Here is an 18,515-nt window from a genome sequence, read left to right as displayed (position 1 = left end):
CAGAAGGCCTTCTGTAAACAACAGGATCCTAGCCCTCACCTTTCCACCCGGTGGGAACTTCAACACTGATCCCATCAAATCCGTTTCTTCTCTTATCATCAGTGAAAATCTGCAGTGCTTTTGCAGGATTCAAAGAGATCAGAAGGTGCTAAAGTTCCTGCTGGAATCCAGTCACAATCCCTCATGCTGAAGATATGAAAGGATAACAGAGGCCAATATCAAGCTCCTCACACAACTTCAATTTAAATTAAACTTCCTTTAATGAAATAAAAAACAAATGGTGCATTGCATAATATTTGTGGTCACAGTATAAAACAATACAATTAGTTCATATAACATTGGATATGGACAAAAATACACAAGATCCTTTCTTTGTCTACGGAAAATTCTGCAGATCCTTATGTGCCACACTTAAAAAGAAAGTCAACGTTTTTTCTTCTAGGGATCTGCACACGTATTTATCACTGAGAATTTGGTCAAACAGTGGAGGAGAACTTACCCAAATCCCAGTTCCCTTCTTCCTCTGTTGTCATCGGTGAAGCTAAAAAAAAGTTTTCTGAAAGTAGCAAGTTGTGTAGTATTGCTTATTATTCCTGCCAAAAAGGCTCAGTCTTTGGCTCACAGATGTCAGTGACAAAATCATGGCTGCAGGCAGTCTGCAAAGCAAGAAGCAAGGGCCACCGGGGAAACAGACGAAGGTCTGGGCAGGAGGGGCCTCCTCTACCAAGATCTCAGGGAGCCCCTCAGATGGTGGGGGTGAGGTGGGGAAAGACACTCAAATACATACATTTTTAAATTAAAATTTAGCCCAGTTGGTGAGTCAGAGTTCTACTGTCCCATGAAAAATCTGAAAAGTTGTTAAAAAGTTGATTTGCATTTTTCTTTTTTTTCAAAGTGAAAGGTGTATGTAAACATCATAAAGTAAACAAAGTACAGGAATTTCGAGGCTTCTATCTGAACATAGCTTAGGCTCTTTCTGGGGCTATTTTTATGATTAGGAAAAAAAAAAAAACCCAAACTTTTATAAAGTTCCTTTTTGTTAAGAAGTGCAATTCCACCCGTGAGACGCGGCTGGGTCCCTCTTTCATTCACACCAGTGCTGCTGGTAGGAACCTCTTCTAGAAGAGCACTTGTCGCAGGGGTTGGGGGGGGAGCCCTATTTGGTACAACAAAAGAGTGCATCTCACCACATTAAAAATACACATTCCTGGCAAATTTATATCCCTAGAAGGAACTAGGTCCTTGATACAATGCCCTGGGATTTCTTGCCCCTTCCTCCCAGCCCCCAGGTGACATGCAGCTTGGGTAGCCCAATGGACACGGGGCAGGTGGGTGGAGGTCAATGCCTTAACAACTCCAGCCCTGAACTGCAGCATCAGTATGAAAGGAAAAGGTACAGTGTGTAAGCACCTGTCACATTTACCACCATCGAGTGTCTGCTGTGACTCAGTCCATGGTTTTACACACACCTGGTCATGTCCAAAGCTAAGCACCCTTTCTTCCTACTAAGAAGGGCCTATGCCAATAAAATCCTGAATCTCCTTTTAATAGATGCAAGGGCTGAAAGGGCACTGGCTGTTACTAATACAGCACCTGTTTATATATTTGTTCTCTCTTTAATTCTCACCTGTACAATCACCTACAAGCTGCCTCTTCTGAAATAGCAGTTAGGATATAACATGCAGAAAATACCCAAATCTAGTGCCAACAAGGCCTCACCCTCTTCCTCTAGTCACTCAGGCCCTGGTGGGGTATACCTGTTGCCCGTCTTCCCACCACAAGCCCGGGCCAAGGAAAGGCTACTGTCAATGCAGAATCTAATGTTTCTATCCCATGCAGGGTCCCCTTGGCGGGGGAAAACTCAATGGGAATCTGCCTCCAGGGCGACTGGGCACTGGGGAGCAGGGGGAAAAGGTGAGCCAGGAGGAGCACAGCTCCCGGCCCATGGTGACAAAGAGCTGCACATGAATGGCCATCATTTTGTATTAGTTTATTGCTCAAAACAAATGAATCTTTTTTTCCCCTTTGGAAGAGAGAGCAGTGTTAGATCCTTCAGAGCCAGGATGAAAGCAGAGGATTGCAATTAGGGCATGAGTCACCAGCAAGCCTCAGAAAACTCCACTGGGATGCTTCCGAAAGGCCAGTGCTGTACGGGGCGCGAGACGCTTCAGGGAGCAGGAGGCTCCGAGGGGAGAGCTTTTAAAGCAGCAGCAGAAGTCTGGGATGTGGAAGATCTCTTTCTGTCTACTCTCCTATTCCTGATGGGAGCAGTCGGGCAAAGCAGACCGCTCTTGACTCTGCTCTATAGGCCGTTCACATGACAGCAAATTGCTAGGTTTCCTTCGTGTCCCTATTAGGAAAGCAAACATACCACAAAGTATACCCTTTCTCACTAACCCCCTGCAGTGGACCTTCAAAAGACCTGATGGACTGAAAAGGTCATAGAAAATACATGGTGCTTCTAGGTAATTTCTGATTCCTTGAAGTCAGTCAGTCTCACAAGTAGCAATATGCCTTCAGGTTAAGGAGCCCAAGCAGCGTGTGAAGGACATGGCGTATCTGTGGGTCCCCCTGCAAGTCTCTTGGTGACCAAGGCCTTTGCCTCCCACAGTGGGCAAGACAGAGGAGTAGTGGTGGCTTCTTTAGTCTAATTTGCACCTGGCACCACTCTGACCCTCCCGGCTCCAGCTGCACAAAAAATAACTTCGCGGGATCCCTCTTCTGCTCTTCCTGGGGTCCCCTGAGGCACAGTGGCCTCACAACTACTGGAGCAGGTATCTGTTCCTTTCCTTATCCCCAATCTCCCCTTCCTTGCAGCCCCCTTCTTACTGCCCTGGACAGAGGTGGCTGTGTATTTTTCTTCATATTCATTCTTAAGGCTAAGGTGGCAAGATAAGGTGCTCAGTGGAGAGCCAAATTCTAGATTCCAGGGCCGCCATTTCAGCGCTCTCACAGAAAACAAATACAAAAGAAATGGACAAGGGGCAGAGAAGCAAAAAAAAAAGCATTTGGGCTCGATAAGAAGTTATATACTCCAAGTTTGGATTTCAAATGTAGTCTAAACCCCTGAAAATAGGGGGTGGGGTAGGGTCGTAAAAGCCACAAATTAGCCTTCAGCACAGGTCTGTGTTGTCTGTCAGCCCGGTAGAGGGTGGCGCTCAGCAGCGCTCTGAGCACACGCCTCCAACGTGGAAGCTGGCTCTCAGGCGGGCAGGCACATTCTCACTGAAGATAAAGAACTCTGCATGCCGTCACCCCTTCCTCACCACAACCCCGCGAAACAAAAGCTATAAACACACACAAGTCAGAGGATCTATAAACCAGTGGGAGAAAAATAATTAGATGAAGGTTAACCATTAAAAAGCTGCAGTTGGGAAAACACACACTCGATTGTTACATCAGAAAGTGCCGTGGGAAGAAGAGCCGTGTGCTGGTAAACATGTCCGCGCTCAGAACTTGACATGCAGAAAAGAGAGAGCGCCAAGTCCCACCTGAGATTAGAGAGGACTGGTTTTTAGTGTAACACACTTTGTTTTAAAATCTCACTGTCCTCTTCTTGCCCCAATCGCTCCTAGAACGTCCCTCTGTCACTCCCCTCCCGGGCCAGCCTAGTCCATCTCCATCGACATGAGCCTGCGGCGCTCGCGCCGTGTCTCCTGAACCTCCTTCTTACAACACCAGTGGGAGCTGCAGTACCCGATGAGACAGGACAGGAGTCCGATGACCGTGGACAGACCGACGCCGATCAGCAAGGGATACTTGAAGGCGTTCAGCACTGGGAGGGAGAGATTAAAGGGGAAGCCGGTCAGTGCTGCGAGGGAGGCTGCTTTGGGGGCACCCTCACCTCCCTTCCCCACTGGAGCAGGATCTCCCCGAAAGATAAGGTCTCATTCCTCCTGCATCTAGCACCTAGCACACGACTGGAGACAGGAGAAGCTCAGCCTTATCTGTCACAAAAATGAGCAAATGTCTTCCCACCCAGCTCTGTGGAGAGAATAAAAACCATAAAGAAGATTTCACTCGATGCCTTTGAATGTCAACTTGCTTTTTAGGGTTTTGGCAAAAGATTGATTTTTAAAAGTCAGTATAAGGGCATCGCACATTCAGCAGCAGATGCATCCTTAAAAAAACTGCATAAATCAATCCTATGCATCAAATAACTGAAGTGTACTAAGGGAGCTATTTTAAGTAACACTATAGTAAATTATCTAGCAAAGTGAATAATTACTCCCTTGTTTGTTAAATCTGGGTTTTTATACGGAGTTACTTCAAGCAAGGAATTCCTAAGATACAAAATATGGTACAGATGACTTAAGTGTTAGAAATGCACAAACACCATTTAGATTCCACCCTTGAAATCCCACCTTCCCTTCCCATAAGTACCCATGCTCCTTGGGTGGATGCTGCCACTGGGCCAGGTGCCTTATGTTTGCTAAGGTTTAATTTTCAAAATAGCCCCATAAGACTATTAGCTCATTTTGTGGAGAAAATGGATCAGAAAGGCTAAGTAGTCTGTGGAAGAGCAAGGGCTCTAATTTCCATCTGACCAATCACTAGGTTTCTACTCAAAAGCTTTCTACTCATCCTTGGAGGCCCCTGGACTTTAATTCTCTTTATGGAGTTATTTCAACTAACATGTACTTTCTGAAATTTTCCACAAAGGAGACATGTTTGTTGTAAACCAAGGAACAACTGTCCCCATTCTGGGATGCTCAGGGAACAAAGCTCTGACTGTCTAGTTAGGTCGACCCTGGTGTTCGTCGTGGTCCAGTGAGGCTGGGAGCTCATCCTCCCATCTTGGGGCTCTGTGAAGTACCCACTCTGTGCCAGTGACTCCAGGAGGAGTCTCTCTCTTTTTTTTTTTTTTTTTTTTTTCCGTGATGCGGAGTATTGCACTGTCGCCTGGGCTGGAGTGCGATGGTGCGATCTCGGCTCACTGCAACTTCCGCCTCCTGGGTTCAAGCAATTCTCCTGCTTCAGCCTCCTGAGTAGCTGGGATTACAGGCGCCCACCACCACACCAAGGCTAATTTTTTTTTTTTTTTTTTTTTTGTATTTTTAGTAGAGACGGGGTTTTACTATGTGGGCCAGGCTGGTCTCAAACTCCTGACCTCATGATCTGCCCGCCTCAGCCTCCCAGAGTACCGGGATGACAGGCGTGAGCCACTGCGCCCAGCTGTGAGTCTCTCTTCTTTAAGAAGCAAAACCAGTGGTAGTGAGAGTAGCAGATCCCTAAGCTACAGCTCCCCTATCGACCTGGACCCTCTCTCTCAAGGCTGCTCTCTGCCTGTGCCTGGCAGAATCCATGCCAACCCTCGGACACAATAAAGCCAGTTTCTATAAATGTATAGAAGAGGCAACACCTTGAAAATTTTTCTAGTAAGTCTTGAAAATCATTTCTCAATGGTGCCACCAGCACATAATAGCACAGCTGGGGAAACAGCAAGGGCTGCTGGGGCTCCTTCTGGGTGCAGACTCAGGCCAGATCTAGAAAGAAAGCAGGATGTGCTACAGCACATTCCTCAAACTGTGGCCACCTGGGTTCTGTCAGCTACAGCCTGGCACAGAAAGAAGACATTCCCAAACACTGAGAAATTTGGGTGACATTCTTACCATCCATTTTCACAGTTATAAAAACAGGCTTGGAGTGGATCTCTGCCTCCTTCTGCCAGGAACCTGTTGGTGACTTCACCCATGGAGTCACGGAACAGTAGTAGTTGCCAAAGTCCTGGTCCTCGGAGCCATGCACTTGCAGCAAGAATTCCAGCACACTCACGCGCTCCAGGCTGAGGTCGCTCTTCCAGTCCCTCCGGGAGGTGGTCACGATGCCCTTCCGATCCAGGGAAGACAGGAGCACAGGAGCCTTGTCCAGGCCAAAGGAGTGCACCGCAAACCAGGACACATCAAAGGCCATGTCATCTGTGGATTACCAAGCCAAAACCCTGGGGTCAGTGCAATGGGCAGAAGTCACATGTATGGCCACCATCCATGTATGCAGCCCTTACTACATACGGCAAGCACAGCACTACATGCCTTCGGTCTCACTGAATCCTCACAGCAGCCCTATGAGGAAGGCACTATCATACTTTTATTCTGTCATTATTGCCAGACTATATACCTGCTCAAGGTCATGTAGCCAGCAGGTAGCAGAGTATGCAGCTTAACCCAGGGAGTACAGCTCCAGAGCCCAGCTTCTTAACCACTGCACTGCTGCCACCCAGACTCAGGGGCCACAGGAAGAAGAGTCAGGGTCAAAAACTGTCTCCCACAGAGAACACTGATCCGAAAACTGGTATGCGGGGACACTGCAGGCTCTGTCTCCCAAAGAAAGCCAGCTCCTTTGACATTTCAGGCAGAAGAACCCAAGACTGGAAGGACACTAAAGTCATATGGAACAAAATGTACATAAAATGAATCGCACCAAATTTAGAGCTGTAAACAGTTTAGGTTTTATTGTACACTACGGTTTTTCTTTCCTTGCAGAAGTGCTTAAGTTCAAAACAAGAGGAAAAAAAATGTCAAGCTGAGAAAATGGAACACAGTTTAACAGTCCCAGAGAGTAACGCTGAATCGTAAAGTACTCTGCAAAATTAAGGTTCTAACAGCCTCAAATAAATTAATACGGGCATAAGAGAAAGAAGACTTTGGCACAAGTGGTAATTCTCATGGAATGTGAAAACAGAGCACACATCATAAGCCCTTGACCTCTTCCCTTGACTGGTACCAACCATTATCAGCTGTGTCGGCTCTGAGATTCCTCCAGCAACAAAAGACAACAGCCACAACACTGTTTTCTCTTAAATCCACTTGAGAAAGGATTTTGTATAAATGTCAAATAACAATTTTTGCTGAACAAGAGATAACATTTATTCATTTAGTAAAAACACACTGATAGCCTCAAAAAGCACATTATAAGGCAAATAAATTATGTTCAGATGCTTACATATTAAAAAAGTAAGCAGAACTAAAAGCAAGAATTTCTATGAAATTATCCAAATGGTAATTCCTTTTTAGCTCACTCTAAACATGTAATATCTTCTCTTTTTCTCCCATTGACCTACTGTGGCACTTGAGCATAACTTTTTTTGTTGTTGTTCCCAGTATCTCTCCAAGGAAACCACCACCTCCCTGGGGGCAGAGGGCATGCCATAAACAGCCTGAGGCTCTCACAGTGCCACGGGCAGAGTGGACACCCGCATCACTCTCTCGTCTTCAATGAAAACTCTTAACTCAGTGCTGCTGTCACCTGCAGGTGCTGGGTGGTTGCTGAAGGCAAAAAGCCAAACCAAATTCCCAGACTCTAAGCCCTGATCCCCACTGTGCCTTACGGTATAGGAGCCAGGCTCCAGGGCCAGGCTGCCTGGGCTAGCATCCCAGCACCAGCACTAATGAACCATGTGACCTGGGCGAGTTCCCCAAGTTCACTGAGACTTAGTATCCACATCTGCAAAATGAGAATGACAGCACCCAGGGTTAAATTAACTACATTTATTAAAATGCTTAGAACAGCACCTGGAACACACTAAGTGCTCAATAAAAGTTGGTCACCATGAACATTACCTCCACAGTACAACACACATGCTCCTACACACAGACCTGCTAAGGGGAAGGGCATTACCAGCTGCAGCAAATGCCGTTGGTGGCCGGTCCACACCAGCTGGTAGGCTGAGCCTCTGGCTGCTGCAGGTGCTGGCTGTTAAAACTCATACACCCATACCCTTCCCCTCTCCAGAGGCCGGGCTGAGGCTGACAGAAGCCACCACCTGGAGGTTCTGAAACACTCTCACTCCTTGGCCACTCAGCCTGTGGACAATGACTGACTCGTGAAGGGACAGAAAAGCCCAGTCCCCTTCCCTCCGGTGGGCCTACTCTGCAGTACACTCATGCTCCAGAGCTCCCCGTGGGGAGGTGGACTTGCTCCGAATTCATGCCTCGACCTCAGCCTTCTTCTCCAGCTCTATCTCAAGTCCCTGCCTCCTTCAGTGTGTTCTCCTGAGAGCACTCCCTCAATCCACCACTCACATGCTTGTCTGTCTTTGCTTGGGGAGAACCTGACCTAAGATACCGCCTCAGAAGGGCCACAGTCCGCTGTCCCCACCCCGGCTCGGCACAGAGCACCTTGGGCCACAAATCACTTATGCAACGTGTCCTTCACAAAAGAGCATTCCCTCACAGCCCACAGCATGTGTGAGGAAAAACTAAATTACAACTTGTGTTTAATAATTCAGAATCTTCCACCCACACAGTCCAAGAGTGCAAAGTTCTGCAAAATTGTAATCTGAAAGATAACAGCTACCTATACCTTTTGCAATTAATTACATTGGAAGAAAAGACTTTTACATTAAGGGCACAACTGGTGACCCATTAATTTACTGAGAAAGAGCATTTAAAGGATTTATTTTTGTATGTATCATAAATGAGCTTTAAGGGCAAACATGGTATTACATTTTTCCAACTTTTGAAAAGGATTTTCCTCCCTTTTCCCTGGTAGTCTCTTCTACTTTTAGCTTCATTTTCTCTTCTGAATCCTGCTTTCTGTCCTCAATCTTCCCCATCTCAGGTACAGGAGTGGCTTCTCATTCCTCTTCCCCTGTGAATGGAGCTGACCAACTCCATGGATGCAGATGGGATTGTTTCTTTTCCTTTTCTAACATCTCCCACAAACTCTCCTTCTGTTTCCTACCTCTAAAGATCAACCATGTCCAGCTTCCCTACTACAGCCAATTTTGGTGTCAGTCAACTAGTCCAGGGGTCAGTAAACTGCAGCCTGCAGGCCAAGTCCAGCCCACCACCTGTTTTTGTCAATAAAGTTTCACTGAACACAGCTATGCCCATTTGCTTATACTATTATCTACGGCTTCTTTCACACTACAATGACAGTGTTGAATAGTCGCCACAGAGGCCATCTGGCCCACAGGGCCAACATATTTCCTACCCAGGTCCTTTATAGAAAATATTTGCTGAACTGAACATTCAACTGGGAGTCCTGCAGAAGCCAGATGCCCACCTGGATGGTGGCGGCATCCAGGTCTCTGCTTCCAGATGCTAGTGTTACCCAGTCCCCTGCTCAGGGGCTCACTGGATTCACTGCAGGCCACCACCCTTTGCTTAGAGCTTGCCCCTTCACACAGAATGGAAGGCTAATTTTAGTTTCTTCCCCAGGGCCACACTTCCAGCAGTCTCCACATAGAAACCTGTGACCTTTGTAGAGTTTAGCCTTTTCAAGGTGCAGATTTCTGCCGGCAGTCATGGCTCTACTTGTGATGGGGTGGGTGAATACAGAGTGTTGTGGGTCCAAACATGCAGGAGAAAAGGGAAGCCCATAGGGAATTAGGTTCTTCATGAGTTCTTTAGGAAAAGGCAGAGGCAGGTACAGTCCTGCTCAGTAACGGAGATCCCTGAGTGCATTTAATGTTCTTTCAAGCCTTAAGGGTGGAAGAGTGAGAGAGGGACATCAACTGGTCACTGAATGGGGCTAAGCAGAAAAGGAGTAAGACTGATGCATCCCACAACTCTTAGGCATCCTGTCAGCGATGCTAATATTTCCTGCAAAGAAAAGATGTATAATGATTTCCTAAGAATTCTAACTACAATAGCACCCTCTGGTCACCGGCTACTCCTTTGCTCTGTAAGTCTTCATAGCATTAATTGCTGTGATATTATAGAGCACTTTATTTCTTGCCCATGTCCTTATCTAGGTTGCCATGCTCCATGAGGACAGACTTCGGGCATTTTGTTCACTCCTCTATTCCCAGTATCTAGAGCAGCACCTGTATACCAAAGGAACTCAATAAATATCTGAATGAATAAATGAATGAAAGACACAAGAGGAGGAGCTAGATTCTGCCAATGGGTTTTGAATCAGCTTGAAACAGGCCTGCAAGTGACCCACCAACTGTCTTGACAGCTCAGATTCAAATGTCTGGATGCATTCCTACACCATCTAGCAGATAGATGCATCCACTCAACAAGTATTTACTAAACACTTAATGAGTACAAAGTACTGAGCCAGGCAGTTAGGGGATAAATAGATAATCCTACCCCTAACTTACATCTGTGTAACACAGTGCGGACGATATGAGAAACATTTACAGAAAGCAACATGGTGAAGGGGTGAGAATGAGTGAGGTACCTGGATCCAGTGCTGCTCCCTCGACAGTGATGATACAGAACAATTTGATCAGATCTCCCCGGATGACTGATGGTGTGTCCGAATGCACAGAAGCATTAAATATAGGACCTGGAAAAAAAGTAATGCCAGCCTCATTATTCTCTTTCATGCTTTTGTCAAATTCCATTCTTTGCACTCTAAGGGGCATCAAAATGTGGTTCTCTTCCCTGGGAACTGGTCTAGAAACTCACAAAATAGGTGTTCCAAGGTTGCCTCTCTTCTATTCAGAGAGACATGGGCATTAGGCACGTCCAAGTGAGCTTCATCTTAAGATTACAACCAAAATAGAACTCTTCTGAAAGAATTACTTTTGCTCTGGCTTTTCTTTCTGATGGCCACAGTGACCTCATTCGAAAGCTACCCTCCACGCTGGAACAGCCTGGGCTGGTTCTAGTTCAACGTAGTTCACTTCTAGGCCAGGGTGGCTCAGGGATCAGAGGAACAGGGACTGAAGCAAGAATGTTTTTGGTCCCAGTGGAGTGAGTGGCCTCACTGCACTATGCTAGGTGCTGGGGAAAGGGGCCTTGTTACCAAGAGGCTGAAATCTGGTAAGGAGACAGACATGCCAACAATGATGTTTCTATGAGGTATGGTGGGAGAACTCAAGGCACAGCTCCAGTCTGCCAGGGAAAATGGAGGCAGCCTGGATATGCCTTTTTCCTTTTTTTTTCTTTTCTTTTTTTTTTTTTTTGAGCTAGAGTCTTGCTCTGTCACCCAGGCTGGAGTGCAGTCGTGTGATCATGGCTCACTGCAACCTCTACTCCCTGGGTTCAAGTGATTCTCCTGCTTCAGCCTCCTGGGTAGCTGGGATTACAGGCATACGCTACTACGCTCTGTGGATTTTTGTATTTTTAGTAGACACAGGGTTTCACCATGTTGGCCAGCCCGGTCTCGAACACCTGACCTCAAGTGATCTGCCCACCTCCCAAAGTGCTGAGATTACAGGTGGACATGCCTTTAAAAGACTACTCAGGTTGGGGAGGCTGTGTGTTGTAGGAGAGCTGGAAATATATGGAAACTTTCAGTATTTTTTGCTCAAAAGCTGGGAACCTAAAACTGCTCTAAAAAATAAAGTCTGGGCCAGATGCAATAACTCATGCCTGTAATCCCAGCTCTTTGTGAGGCTGAGGCAGGTAGGTCGCTTGAGCCCCGGTGTTCAAGACTAGCTTGGGGAACATGGCAAAATCCCATCTCCACAAAAAAATACAAAAATTAGCTGAGCACGGTGGTGCACACCTGAAGTCCCAGCTACTCAGGTGACTGAGGTAGGAAGAGGATTGCTTGAGCCTGGGAAGTTGGGGCTACAGTGAGTCAAGACCGTGCCACTGCACTTCAGCCTGGGTGATAGAGCAAAACCCTGCCTCAAATAAATAAATAAATAAATAAAATTGAAATAAAGTCTGGTAAACAAAAACAAATAAAAAAAACCCTACCCAAACTGGATTTGTCTTACATGCCTCCCTGAGAACGCTATAGGCAGAATTATTATTTTTAACTCACTTATGAATTCCTCTTAGGTGAGAACATTCCATAGCTTCCAGCTTAGCTAATCCTAAGAGTTCAATGTTTACTTTATCCCAACTCCTAAAATCTAGGAACAGGCAAACCTAAAAGAAATTCACAGAACATCAGTGCTATGGGACTCCCCTTGGGTCTCCTGGGAAGCAACGATTGAAGGCCCTAGGTGCTGACTGTAAAACTCATTAGAAGTTAAGAATATAAGTAATACTACTTCTTGTTCAGATTGCCAGAAAGAAACAAGTATCCTAAAGTACCTTTTCTAAATGTGCAGAAGAAATGGCCATGACAGAGGGAGTAACATGATGAAAGGGCTATATTTTCATTTTGACATGATGACTAATAAGATGAATTCATCAGACTGCTTTCCTAACCAAGTATATAAATACTTTGTGCGTTCCTGGGAGAAAGGTGAAGGATGGTTACAGAATATTGAACCCTAGGGGGGTTAGGCAGCTCTGGGTGGGGAACTGCTGAGAGTTCTGATTATTCAGGGAATAGCAGGGGCGTATGTAACTCTAAGGGGATAAAGAACTGACAGAATGGCTGTTCCAGGAAATGGGAAAAGGGATGAAAGCAGAGACAAGGAAGCCTGACCTATTTCTGGACATCATCCCCTTCAATTAACTCAGCTCTAAGCTCTGGCTCCCTCAGGCCTTATACCCTGGACTTGCTCTGCCTGGAGTGGTGAGGTGGGGCAGGATTAAGCCAAACTGCCCAGAGTTGGCTCTGTGTGGTGACTGGGGACACTTATGCCATAGGCGGCCATCTGTCAGTGAGTACAGGTTAGCAGCAACTATGGTGAGCAAGGGCGGGCGTGTGTCATATTTTGCTCAGATTAGAAATGTCATGGTAATACACAGAACTACACTGAGGGGCTTTTCTAGTGTTTAGGCCCCTCCTAAGAGAACATAAAATGACAAAACATTAAGAAATTCTCATGGATTTATCTATTTAATTTGAAGCAGTAAAGAAGACTTACTTAATTCAGATAAATTTCACTTTTTCTTTATGTTTCCAAAGAAAACCCAAATACCTCCTAGGTCACGTTACAGTTCTCACTTCCCCTACTGGACGTGGGAATCAACGGAGCATTTGTGCTGCAGCTCACAAGGCAGACAAGGACTGGGGAAAAGGCCTGCATTGTGGTGAGCTATTCACAGGAGTGGATTTCCTCCTAATGAAATCAGCAGCTCACTGTTAATATGGGTCATTATCCCAGGCTTAGAAATATTTTCATTATGGTCAATTTCTGTGGTAATGCTGTTTTTGTGAGGGGATTTGTCTGGTTTACTTCACAGATGACAGGGTATGGTACAGAGAGTTTAAATGAACAACCAGAGTCACTAGGGGTCCCCCAACTCCTAGTCTGCAGAGAGTATAGGAACTACTTAACTTTTAAATACAAACATTGACATAAACCATGTTCCAACCTTGGCCTCTAAAAAAAGCTGCTACTGGTCCTTTTTTTAATGAAAGCAAAAGTTACAGACCATCTGCATGTCCATCAATAGGGTAATGGCTAAGCAAATTCAAGTATGTAAAGTCATTAAAGGTGGTACTAATATTTACCTAGAACTGGTTACAATATGGAAAGTGCTGATCTTATAACACTAAAGGGAGAAAAGCAGGTCCTAAAATTGTATGTACAGCTTGATCTCAAAGTCATGAAGAAAACATACAAGAAAAACATTCTAGGAAGATGAACAACACAAATTAACAGTCTCTGGTAGGAGGGTGGATGAGTCTCTTTTCCTTCTTTCTACATTACTATATTTTCAAATTTTCTATATATATTACGAAGAAAAAACTTTATTATTCTTCTTTTAAAAGGTCAAAGCCTACACTATCATATTTAAATACCATTTTCCTCTTGACACTTTGAATCAGTAAAAGCTAGCACTCAGTAGGGCTCCTTGGTTTTCAATACCAAAAAGCAGATGCCCTGAAATCAGGGGACAGGGAGGTGAACATTGAAGAACCCCTTTGTTGCGTGTCTTAAGGTATGTCACTGATTTTTAGGAAGCAAAGGCTGTTCAGTTTCAAATCAATGTTTACTGGTGGCTATTCAGGGCTACAGTATTGTGCTGGGTGGTGAATTTGATGGCAGCTTCTTCTAATTAAAATGTGAACTGGCCATGACAACTCTGTGGATTAAATAAAATAAAAACCTTAGGCAATCTATTCAACCTGGAAGCTACGGTGGTTTTATCTGTTATGCTGAGATTTAAAGAATTGAGGAAGAGATTCAACATCCATTCCTCACCCAGAAATAGATACAAAAGACTCTGTGTCTCCCCTTTTCCACATAAGAGTTTAAAATAAAGATCAAATAACAAATGTAAAACAAGATGGAACAGATTCCTACAGACAGCAAAACAAATATACAAGTAAAGGACAAAAACCACATAATCATCTCATCTCAATAGACACAGAAAAAGCATCTGACCACATTCAACACCTTTCCATGACAAAAATACCCAACAAACTAGGAATGAAAAAAAAAACTAAGAATAGAAGGAAACACACTAAGAGTGGAAGGAAACTTCCTCATTCTGATAAAGGGCATCCATGAAAATCCCACAGTGAACATGATACTTAAAGGTGAATGACACTGAACACTTTCCCCCTATGATCAGAAACAAGACAAGAATGTCCACTTGTGCTACTTCTATTCAACACTGTATTGGAGGTTCTGGCTGGGCAATTACTCGAGAAAAAGAAATAGAAGATATTCAGTTTGGAAGGGAGAAGTAAAACTAGTTCTATTCACAGATGACATAATTTTGTATTTTAAAAATTGTAATGAGTCCCCAAACTTTAGAATTAATCAGAATTAATAAACAAGTTCAGCAAGGTCACAGGATTCAAGATCAATATACAAAAGCCAGTTGTACTTCTATAAAACTGCAATGAATAAACAAGCAGAAAAGTAAATTAAGAAAGCAATTCTATTTACAATAGCATCAAAAAGAATAAAATACTTAGGATAAATTTAACAAAAGAAACATGATTTGTACACTGAAAACTACAAAACACCATAGAAAAAATTTAATACCTAAATAAATGGAAAGATATCCCATGTTTATCAACTGAAAAACAATAGTGTTAAATGGCAATGCTTTCCAAATTGATCTACAGATTTAACACAATCCCCATCAAAGTCCCAGATGCCTGGACTGTAGAAATTAATAGGCTGATCCTAAAAGTCACATGGAAGTGCAAGGTATCCAAAATAGCCAAAACAATCTTGAAAAAGAACAAAATTGGAAGTCTCCAACTTCTTGATTTCAAAACTAACTACAAAGCTACAGTAATCAAACAATGTGATACTGTTATAAGAACAGAAATCTAGATCATTGAAATAGAATTGACAGTCTAGAAATAAACCTTACATTTATGATTAAATGATTTTTGACAAGGGTACGAAAACAAATCAATGGGAGAAATAACACACTTTTCAATCAATGGTGCCAGGACAACTGGCCGTCTCCTTGCAAAATAATAAAAGTTGGATCCCTTCCTCTTAACCACATACAAAAATTAACATGAATCATACCCTAAAATGTAAGAGCTAAAACTATAAACTCTGGGAAGAAAACATAGGTGTTAATCCTCACAGCCTTAGATTAGGCAGTGATTTCTTAGACATAGCAAAAACACAAGCAGCAAAAGGAGAAAAAAAAAAAAAAAAAAAAAGCAGATGAACTGGACTTCATCAAAATTTAAAAATTTGGTGTTTCAAGAGACATCATTAAGAAAGTGAAAGACAACACACAGAATGGGAGAAGATATTTTCAAATAATAATGTTTATGGCAGCACTATTCATAATAACCAAAAAGTAGAAATAGTCTAAACGTCCATCAACAGATGAATGGATAAACAAACGTGGCATATCCATACAATGAAATATTATTCGGCCACAGAAAGGAATGAAGTACTGATACCTGCTACAACATGAATGGACCTTGAAAACATTATGCTAAGTGAAAAAAAGCAAGTCACGAAAGTCCACATATAATATGATTCAATTCATATGAAATACCCAGAAGAGGCAAATCTATAGAGACAGCAAGTAAATTAGTGGTTGCCAGGGGCGGGGGCATGGGGGCATGGGAATGATTACTAACGAGAGCGGAGTTTCTTTTTGAGGTGATTAAAACGTTCTAGAATTAGATAGTGGTGATGGTTGCACAACTCTGTGACTATACTAGAAACCACTAAATTGTACACTTTATATAGTGAATTTTATGGTATGTGAGTTCTATCTCAATAAAGCTGCTATTAAAAACAAACAGATACACAATAAAGGAAGCCTATGCTTTCTCTGCTCTTTCCAAATCTAAGGGCTTAAATCAACATTTACCCTTTAATTTAAAGGTCAAGAGATGTTAGAAGATTATTTCACTATATACCATAAAAGGTTATAATATAATAGAATATTAATAGAAAACAAACTGTATTAGAATCTAGCTTATCTTTAATATAAATACTAATTATTTAATTCAATAAATATCTTGCAGTCATTATACTGATTCAATTGATACCTGAATTTTTACAGAGGAGTATCAATATATACATTCACAAATTTCTAATTAAAACCCAGGAACCCAGGGCAGAGTTAGTGAAAACATTTAGTCTTAAACTCACAAATGATAATCCTTTGCATTGATATTCTAAATAAGATTGGGGTTGAAATACTTTCAAATCATCTTCCTACTGAAACACACACATACACAGACAAAGAATGTTAAAAATCTTCCACTTTTGACAAGTCATTTAACACCTTGGGAGGCTCGATTCCCTCCTCTCTTTCTTTATACTCCACCATGTTCCCTAAAGTATCTGAAGTAGCTGAGCTTCAGTTCATTTTCTTAAAATGAAAGCAGAAATGAAAACATACATTCATCCAAAAACTTGTACATGAATGTCCACAGCAGCATTATTTATAATAGCCAAGAACTGGAAACACCCAAATGTCCATCAACTGATGAATGGATAAACAAAATGTGGCATATGCATACAATGGAATCTTATTCAGTCATAAAAATGAACAAAGCACTGATACATGCTACAATATGGATGACCCTTGAAAACATTTTGCTCCAAAAAAGAAGCCAGATACAAAGGCCACATATTATATTCCATTTATGTGAAATGTCCATAATAGGCAAAATGTCTAGAGACAGAAAGTAGATCATGGTTGTTGCAGAATGGGAGGTAGGGAATGGAGTGTGAATGGAGGGTATTGGCTAAGGGGTCCAGGTTTCTTTTGGGGTCAAGAAAATGTTCTAAAACTGGTTGTGGTGATGATCACACAACTTTGTGAATATATGAAAAGCCACTGAATTATGTACTTTAAACAGGTAATTGTATGGCATGTGAATTGCATCTTAACGAAGCTGTTTTTAAAAATGAGGGCATCTGATCAAAACCCTAGGGTCTCTTCTAGCTCCATCTATGATTCCACAGGACTCCCTGCTCACCTGAGGTTTGGAAGTCTATCTCAATAGGATTGGACAGACTGGTTGCTGCTTCTCGCCAAAGGCTGCCTCTGACAGGAGACCAGGCTGTCACCATGCAGCGGTACAGCCCTGCGTCTGAGACCTGAGTCTGGTACATTCGATAGCGGAACTCATCCTCCTGCACTTTTTCTAAAACAACGCCATCCACCCGTGATGCGTCTGTCCAATTCTCCAGCTTCACCACAGAATCCTGGTCCAGAGAGATGATATACTTCGTTTCATTGGGACTGGAGAGGTCGCCGACAGGCTTCTCAGCCGTGATGAGAACAGAGTAGCGTGGCGACTTAATATTCTTGGAAGATACTTTGCAAGTCATCTCAAATGTATTTCCTGCGGCAAAGAAAGGCTTTGGCTGCCTCGCCTTCACCACAAGCACGGAATCTGGAATGAAGGACCAGAAGGATGTGATTTCCAACAAGATCACTTAAAATAAAAATGCAACTAAAAGCAAAATAACCAAGAAATAGAAATTTATTTGCAAATTTCCACACAAAAGCACCTATGAAAATCGGGACACTCAGAAAGAAAATCATGTGTATCTATAAACAGGCTAAAACCACCCCATTGGAAGTAAGAGTCTGAAATTAATCAGTGGGTGTCAGGAGAGAGGAAATTATGGTGAGAACCAGTTTTAAGGATTTTTAAGTCCTTAAGAAGTTTCACCAGGGAGAGTTTGGGAACCCACTACTGGTGCTGCAAAAGATGCAAGGCAGAGGGCACTGCTAGCAAGGTGGGAAAGACATGGTTGAACACAACACCATGACCTCCAAGCCAGGCTCCTGGCCATACAATTTGCCTCTCCTCCCCAGGGGTCTGCTAAATGCAGGGAAAGTGCCCCTAGCTAAGCCAGCCTGCAGGCAGGAATACAGCAAGGGAGAAATGAGCTCTCTCTGTTTAATCATATGATAGTGACATTACAGATTTATTGCTAAAATGACTGTAGCGTATATATTTGCAGATCTAATAATTTCCACTTGGTTTACACTTTAATTTCAGAAATGCTATTTAAACATTTTGAGAGGTGTCTATGGCTATGCTAACTTTAGGTTTAAGCGGATTACTCCTTGCGTCTCTGTCAAAACAACAATGCCTACGCAGGTACACATTAGAATTCATCTATTATAGCAGCACAATGTCAGGCACTTGGAAGGTGCTTAAATATTTGTTGAGTGGATGAATAAACGAATTAGACACATTCTTTTTATCCTTTAATAAGATGATGAATCCTATAATCCGTCCAGTTACAAGATGAGATTTTTACGTTAGATTTTTTGGAACACTTGTTCTACCAAACCGATTAG

The 18,515-nt window shown here is 43.1% G+C and overlaps 1 protein-coding gene across 1 annotated transcript in view; it reads right to left on the bottom strand.

Annotated features, from left to right (window-relative positions):
• Positions 1–239: 239 nt before the first annotated feature.
• PTGFRN (prostaglandin F2 receptor inhibitor) overlaps positions 240–18,515 on the bottom strand; it is a 78,390-nt gene continuing 60,114 nt past the window's right edge. Inside the window, exons 6-9 of the mRNA XM_003892470.5 lie at positions 17,176–17,595; positions 10,132–10,239; positions 5,613–5,918; positions 240–3,775 (exon numbers count right to left, since the gene is read on the bottom strand). Coding sequence (XP_003892519.1) covers positions 3,609–3,775; positions 5,613–5,918; positions 10,132–10,239; positions 17,176–17,595 — 1,001 coding nt within the window. The 3' untranslated portion in view covers positions 240–3,608. The remainder of the gene's footprint in view (positions 3,776–5,612; positions 5,919–10,131; positions 10,240–17,175; positions 17,596–18,515) is intronic.

Source organism: Papio anubis, chromosome 1, assembly GCF_008728515.1.
Source record: "Papio anubis isolate 15944 chromosome 1, Panubis1.0, whole genome shotgun sequence".
NCBI lineage: Eukaryota > Metazoa > Chordata > Mammalia > Primates > Cercopithecidae > Papio > Papio anubis.
Note: the sequence above shows the minus strand (reverse complement) of the source record. Positions and strands in the feature narration are given on the sequence as shown.